The sequence below is a fragment of the Trematomus bernacchii genome, unplaced genomic scaffold (assembly GCF_902827165.1).
Source record: "Trematomus bernacchii unplaced genomic scaffold, fTreBer1.1, whole genome shotgun sequence".
NCBI lineage: Eukaryota > Metazoa > Chordata > Actinopteri > Perciformes > Nototheniidae > Trematomus > Trematomus bernacchii.
The window spans coordinates 21,210,158-21,218,664 of NW_022987739.1; the positions used below are offsets into that span (position 1 = coordinate 21,210,158).

Sequence of the window (8,507 nt, forward strand, 5' to 3'; positions counted from 1 at the left end):
ATGCTTTTTCTCATGTAGTAAAGGAATTATTGTTTGAAATTATGAACTAAAAAGCATTCATCTGATCTGCTTGTCAAAGTATGTTTTTATAACAGGAATCTAAAAAAGGTTATACTTAGGACATTACTGTAGTATCAACCGAAAGCTAACCTATAAATCTTCTTTACAAGAACAATAAGTTAGCTCCTTTATTGTCCTCTACAGGGATCATCAGTTGGCTAACTTTTTGCACGTAGCATGTAGCTTTAGCCTGAGTCCTTTAGCATTATTATTATTATGCATCAAATGCATATTTAACACCTTTCACAGGCTTCTCATTTAAAATGAAGCAGCTAGAGGCAATACTGAAATGTAATAAAACCTTAACCAAATTCTTTCTTTCTTTTCAATAAAAGAGGGAATTAAATATAGATGGTTTATATATCATATTTGTTTTCCCAATGCAGCAGTTTTGTGTAATGTGCATGTGATTTCATGACTATACTGTCAGGTGTCAGGATGACTTGAGCTACATTCACAAGATACGCGGTAAAACAGCTATTTACAGTTAACGTTTTCATACGTAACCAATCAGATAGAAGTTGAAAGAAGCGGCGCAAGCTAGCAAGTGAGGTAAACAGAAACATTACTTAAATAGCTGTGTTTCCCACAAGGCTCTTGTTAGGATTTGTTAAACCCAGAGACTAGGATAAACTGAAAAGAGTACAAGGAAGCTTATAAAAGTTAACAGCATTTAATTAAACAAATAATGCGATGATACACAATGAAATTTGCGAGTTGGTGGCTCCCCCCCTCCCAGCTGTTGGTCCCGTTCGCGTTGGGGCAGCGGATGGTGAAGAAGAGATCGATTCTCCCTGTCCATCACGGGTTATCAACTGTAGTCTTCTCCTATTGGCCGGCGTCGACGGGTGCGGGTCCGAGGCAATTCCTGTCGTTTTTCTGGTGTTAAATTGCAGCATTCTAATGTCTGTGGTTAAAAAACATTCCCTAATAACAGTATTGCAGCGTGAGCGTCAATAAATGAGTGTTAAAGACAGTATGTTTAGTGTACAACACTATGTGTCATTTAACCTTGAATTCACTTTTTCAAAACGTAGTCTTTAGCCACATGCTAATGCTAACCGGAAATGAAGAATTTTCAGAATAAAAGTTTTAAATTGAAAGTGTGTGTGAACTTCCGGTTTTCCAGAATAAAACAGTTTTAAATTACAACAGTGTATTTAATTTAAATTACACCATATCAACATTGATTTTATTTCTTACACTCTGCATCCAACCTCGCTGTGAGCAGGGTGCAAACCGCTAATCATGTGAATGTAGCCTTAGAGTAATTTACTTACTTATGTTTAAGTTTAAAACAATATGGCTGAGAGAAACATGCAATATTTTGGCATGACTAGTTTGAATAAACAGTAACCAAAATGTACAGATTTATAATTTACCTTATAGGTAAGACGACCTGTTTGGACGCCATGCTAAGCTTACACATCCTAGACCAGGGCTCTCCAACACGTCGATCAGGCAGCTTTTCAGTTGCTCGCCGCTCGATTATCGATTATAGCATTTTTCGGCCGCGGCTGGACAATAAGGTTTTTTATTTTAGAATTTGTTCTGTCACACGAATATCAAATTGGTCGGTGACGCAGAGATCAAGGAACAGACGTGACAGCGACACAGCGACACCACACACGGAGCAGTCTCCTTTCTCCACCAACACCAGTCCAGAACTAACAGCAGAATGACCCGCTCCGCTCTGAATCAGGCACTGTCGCTGCGGCTCAGAGACACACGAGGGATTTGTGTTTTTTGAAAAACACTCGTTATCGTCATGTCAGGCCCCCTCCCTGAAAATAATGAGTGACAAGCTGATAGTGACCCAATAGAAACTTTATTATTCACTTAATCACTGATTGAGATATGATGAAGCTAACTTAATCTCATACATTCATGGGATTTATGTAACAGTAAGACAGAGAATGTAAGTGTGCACCCATATGCACTATTTTAGTTTTTATAATGATGTTGTAAATACTCCTGTTGTCTGCTATGTTCAGACTTAAGTCATGTGTGTGATGCCACATTCAAGACATTCAGTGTCTTTTTTTTAACAGAAGACCGTTGCTAGAAGCTGCAGCTAGACTGCAGAAGTATTAGTTTTTTGTTTTTGAGGATGGAACAATTTCACACACAGATATAGGGAGGCTAGACCTATACAATTGATTTATTGTGGTTTATAATTTAATGTCAAGACGAAGAAGAAGAAGAAAAAGATGGCTGAACTGTTCAGTGTCAATCCTGTGGAGACGGAGATGGAGATTATAAATCTCCAAAATAATGTTCAGCTTAAGTCTCAGCAAAACTCACAACATTTCTGGAGCCTTGTAGACCCAGAAAACTATAAGAACATTCACCAAGCAGCACTGAAAATGTTTGCTTTATTTGGCTCTACTTTGTGAAGCAGCTTTTTCTGACATGAATGTCATGAAATCTAAATACAGAACAAGAATGACTGAAGAACATATAAATGACTCTATTAGAGTGAACCTAAGTAGGTACACTCCAGCATACACCTCTATGGTGGACTCCATGCAGCGCCACTCATCTCACCAACTGTGAAAAAGAGTGAATGCACTTATTTTACAACCATAAGATGCTTGTAAGGTGGTGATTAAGGACACTTATGTGAATGTTCAGTGATGTACTTACGTGGGCCATAATATGTGAGAAATGTTCGTTTTCTTGGAACTTGATGTGAAGTTAAGATTTTTGATAAGCTTTAGGTATTGCAATTTCACATGTGTACAAAAGTATAGCTTAATTCAACTGATGAGGGCTATGTGAATAAATGTAAGCGATGTGATGCAAGTTGCTCTTGGCCACTTTCATTTTTTCAAAGTAGCTCTCAGATGAAGAAAGGTTGGAGACCCCTGTCCTAGACAGATCTCTCTACTCTATACTTGCTTGAACCAATAGAAACTAATTCATGAACTCTCTTGCCACCTCAACTTCTTTTACAGTGTTTCGTTGTGAATCACAGTCATGTGTTAAGCATAGCTATCCACTACCAACTCCTGAAAAAACTAAGCTTTAGTCTGCAGTTAGAACCAGTTGATGGAAAACATAATTCTCATTTCGTTATGCAACAATTCTAATGCAATTTCTTTTTGCCCTAACCCTAACCCTCGTCCCACAGCCGTCCTGTAAATCAGCTGTGGCCTTTTTCCAGTTCAGTATCCTAGCCAACTACTTCTGGCTTCTGGTGGAGGGCATGTACCTGCAGACGCTGCTTGCTCTCACCTTTGTCTTCCAGAAGAAATACTTCTGGTGGTACATACTCATCGGCTGGGGTGGGCAATCTTTCTCTTTCACCTTTCAGTGTTTGCTTTAATTTTCTACCTTCCCTCCTCTCTTTGGTTCTTGTTAGAGCTCTGTGTTTTCTCTCTCTTAATGATAACACTGTGTTTGTATCTCCAAGGTCTCCCAACAACGATCATAATGGCGTGGATCCTCACTCGAAACTTCTACGATAACAAGGGGTGAGCTTCTGCGGGAGAAAATCTGAGAACATTTATAGGAGCAGAAAGGGTTTTCTAATTACTTTTACGTACACCTGTTAAATCAAAAACACTCAGAAGGGTTGAAAGCTGACAAATTAGAGTTAATCTTTAGATAGTTCAATTTAGGATTGCTTCTTATATTTCTAACACACTGTTCTAGCTGAGGTTAGTGTGTTTTCGTGGGTTAGTGTGTTTTCGTGTGTGTAGTGTTGAGATGAACAAAATTGCACCCATGTAACCACCTTGTTTATCTCATTACTGTTGTGTGTCCCAGGTGTTGGGATGACACAGATGTGGCCTTCATCTGGTGGATCATAAAAGCTCCAATAACTGCATCACTACTGGTGAGTGCAGCACAGTAACAATGGGAGCTATTGAGGAATTATAAGAGTCCTCAATCTTGGATAGGGCCTGTATGACTCTTTGGCACTGCTGTAGAAACGTATTTTGTGTTCTCATTAGATTTAACAAAAGCACATTTGTTGGTGCATTTCCTACATGCATGGAAGCAGGTAAAAATGGCAGAGTGCCAAGAAAGGCTTGTTATCTTTGTCTGTTAACAGCAAAAACAGTGGACTTCGTTTTTCCCCAGTTTGAAATGGGGTTGATTTTAGGGTTAGTAGGTAATGGCTGACAATAGACCATGAAAGATATATGTGTGACACCTCTTTGCTATTGGTTAAGGCTGCGACTTCGCCAAAGTTTCCCAAAAGAACAACTCAACGCGATACAAGGTTCAAATTTGAAGTTGTTCAATTTCAACTGAACAAGAGGCAAATATTAGCCAATGGTAATTTTGCGCATGTGTAACCATGCCCTCAGTGGTGGCCGAGTGTTTTTATTCTGCCATCAACAAAACAAAATAAAGAGTGGAACTTTTTCCCCTTTTTCATTCAATTTTCCAAAGGTATGACTGCGGGCCAGCCAATAACAATTGCTACAGTTGTAGCATATACTGTGTTGGCTTTGTGTTTTTCTTTAGGTCTTTCTTTGTTTCATGTAGGTAAACTTCATCATCTTCATTAACGTGATCAGGATTCTGGTCCAGAAGCTGACATCTCCCGGTGTCGGTGGCAATGACACCAGTCACTTCAAGTGAGAAGAGATTACATTCAGCTTCACTTTAAGATATGCACAAACACATTCAGCAATTGTATGTCTTTTTCATGGGTATCTTTTTTTTACAATGTGCGCAGGAGGCTTGCCAAATCCACTCTGCTCCTCATCCCTCTGTTTGGGATGCACTACATGGTGTTTGCCTTCCTGCCAGAGAACACAGGAGCAGAGGCACGGATCTTCATAGAGCTCGGCCTTGGATCCTTTCAGGTACAACACACAACACTGGTACAAACTTAAGTATCAACACTGAGATATTGGAGATTCAAGTTTGCTCCGGATGTGCGTTTTTAATATTTAATACTGTTCCTATAATACTTTTCTGCTCTGAAGGGATTCGTTGTTGCCCTGCTCTACTGTTTCCTGAATGGCGAGGTAAGTCAATACTATACTTTATATGCAGGCTTATAATTAAATAATTCATATGATCTCATTGGAATTGGTTATGGAGGGCAACATCCTTAATTATTACTATTGCAAACATACCTGAAGTTTAGTTAACATGTGTTAACAAGTAAAGGACCATAACATTGGTTTTGCATGTCAACCAACAAGTTGTTCATATTTTAAATATATATATATTATTCATAGTATATTTATGAAGTTTCGTAATAAATGTTTCAGATCTGGACATGTCTCATAGTATTGGTCTCATTCAGTAATATGTGAATTTGAAGACATTGAGACAGCGTGTCCAGGGTGCAGGCATTAAAGGCACAGAAGTGTTTCTATGGGAATGACGATGATATTAAAATCTTTGGCCGCAATAACAGAGGTGGCAAAGTTGTATCCCCTGATGACTGAGGCAAATTCGAGAAAGATATAAATGGTTTGTCATTAAAAAAAATGAGTAAGAAAAGAAACACATGAAGAAATAAGGAAAAGGAAACAAGTGAAAGAACAGGAAAGATATATTTAATCATTTCCGAAATTCACAAAGGTTATTATCCAACCAAAATATTTGTAAGTGTTTAGCCTTTAAAAACAAAGGATTTGCGTGGAGTTTATTCTCACTGTTGCTGCACTCATCCATTTTGAGGTGATATCATCATAAAATATGACATCAAACATTAAAAACATAATTGTAAAATCTCAATAGCGGCTATAAAACGTATGAAAAAATACCATTCTTGATGAGAATGAAAGTGCATCGATTTCACAGGTATTAAATACATTGGCCAAATAAGTAAACAGTTTTCTAAACATGCTCAAAGAGGTACGTTTATATAAGGACTGTTGGCTGTCTGTTTGCATGATGTGAAGAAGTCTTAATGTGTTTGCAGAGTAGTAGTATGGTATGGTATATTTGGTAACGTTTGGCTCATAATATGTATAAAGAAGTTGGATTCATTGTTATAATTTATTTTATTCTTGTTTGGGATTCTCACCACTTTTATTTTCAGATGAAGCACAAATAAATTAAAGCAGCTCCAAGCAGATGCTTTTGTAAAAACTGGTGTGACTCTGGTCAGGGCCTCCACACTCACACAGGTGTTTTCACTCCCTGGTTGATTAGGGTTCTAACTACAGGTTAAAAGAGATGCGGTCTAATCAGGCAAAACAAGTGAAAACACCTGTGAGGACATGCAGAACAATAGTTTATTTTCTGAGAAATAACAAAAATATACTTGATTTTTTCAAATCAGGCTAAAATTCTATGGTATGTTTTTGAAAAGAATCCGAAAGTGTATTTTTAGTCCAGGAAGAAGAAAAAAGCCTGTTACAGACCAAGATGTACCTTTTAGAGAAGAACACAATGCGATATGGTCTCTTAAGCATTCCATCGGTTTTTATTTATGTATGTTTTTTGTAGGTGCAGGCAGAGCTTAAGAAGAGGTTTTGGAAGTGGCAGACTCAGAAGTACCTGCGCTACAGTAAACGGCGTCGTACGTTGTTCACTGAAAGCAGCACGATCACACAGATCTCCGTCCTGGACAAATCCAGCCCCAAAGATCAGCCGGCCTCAGAGACACACACCCTCACGCCCAGCAACGTGTCCAGCGTCTAAGGCACAGCTGTTCATGTAAACTGCTCGGCATCTGGCCGACGTCCAGTGACCAAACCACAGAGCCTAAGAATGTTCAAGGTACCTCGTAACTCCGTACGGTACGAATGTGTTGCAGAATCTTACATGGGCTGCCTCATATACAACCAAACTTGTTGACTTATGCCTAACTTTTTCGATTCCCATTATCCCACACTCCTTTCCCCCATAATATGAATTAATTTCTAACTAAAAGGCTTCATATGGGCAAGACACAGAGGTCAAATATTTTATTGATTTGGTATCATAGGAAAGATTTAGCTTTGGGGTCATCCTACACATCTTACTCACAACCAGCAAATTGTTACTCTGTATTTACAAAAGTAACAGATGTGGCTTCAAAACGTTGTCATTGTTTAAACATAAATCAATAGAAAATCATCTATATAAGTAACAATTTACATAATTTGTTCTGTCACAGCTCTTTCAATGCTCTGGTTTTTGATACATTGTTGTGTTTGTGTTGTTTTGGTTCTTATTTGTGTTTGTGAGGACAGCCACAAATGTGTTTGCTAAGTAAGTTCAAACTTAAGTGGGTCGGGTGAATTACCTATAAGGGTTACAATACGGCAGTTTTCACTTGGGTTGAAGCTGTTAAAAAGCAGAATGGTTTAATTATCAAACACCCAACACAGTCTAAAATATCTGATTAAGTTTATCTACCAAGTTGTTCATTTCGCACATGTCACAAGCGCTGAAGGGCATGCTGTCTACAAGACATTCTCACCAACACATTTCTTGAGGTTCAATGTCAAGATAATTATTGTTCGTATTCATTCAGTGCCACTAGTCTCTTGAATGTTGGGCAAGTTGGGAAAATGATCTGTTTAATAGAATATGCCCGTGTTACCATAAGTGGCATGCAACATGTTGCACAGTGCACTAGTGCACATCTGGAGCACTTGACTGTAAAAGCTATTTATTTGTCTGATTAATGTTTCTCCGCTTTGTGTGAATGTAAATAGACTGGAACTAAGTTTATAGCAACGGAACAGTCCATCTAACAGATTTATAAATCACATAGAATGACCTTGTTACTGTAAAGAAAAAAAAAGAAAAAAAAAAAGCGATTTAAAAACGTGGGTTGAAATGAATAAGTTGGTGTTTATATGTTATATATTTTTCTGAATTATACATGTTTGTTATTCTACTATTCTTATATGTAATATTACAAAATATGAATAAGATTCTAATGTATATTTCTGTATTAGTTAGTGTAAGTGATGCCCAGTTGCTGATCGCTGTGCTAAAGCTAATGCTAATCCAGAACCTGAGGAATAACTTCAAGTTGGTGAAATGCAGTTTTTGTGTATCTATGCCTTGAATTCATATATAGTGTTTCTAATTTGGTAAATAGTTAGCAAGTCAGCACACTCATTACTTATATTTACAGGAAATATTTCATTACTCTGCTTCTGACCGCTACAGTGCCTTGATCATACAGTAACTCAGTGTTTCAGTAGGTTTGCATTTAAAATCTGTGTATCAACATCATATATTTAAGATGGTGATGCTAAACTCTGTCTTTACTGTGCAGCACAACAGATGTGCTTCTGTGGCAAAATATATGATGAGAACTGTGTTTGAATTACAAAAACAAAACTTTCATCGAATGTTAAATTGTGCAGTGGGGAAGTGAAGGGAGATATTAACTGAGAATGTTCAATGTGATGTTTTGCGTAGAAAGCTTCTCATGATGTGTCTGGACTTTGCTTTTTAGATTACATTCCTTTACAGTGTTATTTCTCCTTCTCAGTTGAGAAAGTGATGTTTCTTTTACAGGTTCCGGG

General features: G+C 37.8%; 1 protein-coding gene across 1 annotated transcript in view; it reads left to right on the forward strand.

Annotated features, from left to right (window-relative positions):
- The window catches only part of ghrhrb (growth hormone releasing hormone receptor b), a 55,366-nt gene extending 48,170 nt beyond the window's left edge, over nt 1-7,196 (forward strand). The window contains exons 7-13 of the mRNA XM_034147266.1: nt 3,194-3,347; nt 3,476-3,536; nt 3,832-3,901; nt 4,561-4,652; nt 4,754-4,883; nt 5,007-5,048; nt 6,487-7,196. Of these exons, the coding sequence (XP_034003157.1) occupies nt 3,194-3,347; nt 3,476-3,536; nt 3,832-3,901; nt 4,561-4,652; nt 4,754-4,883; nt 5,007-5,048; nt 6,487-6,681 (744 nt within the window). The 3' untranslated portion in view covers nt 6,682-7,196. The remainder of the gene's footprint in view (nt 1-3,193; nt 3,348-3,475; nt 3,537-3,831; nt 3,902-4,560; nt 4,653-4,753; nt 4,884-5,006; nt 5,049-6,486) is intronic.
- Nucleotides 7,197-8,507: the final 1,311 nt, after the last annotated feature.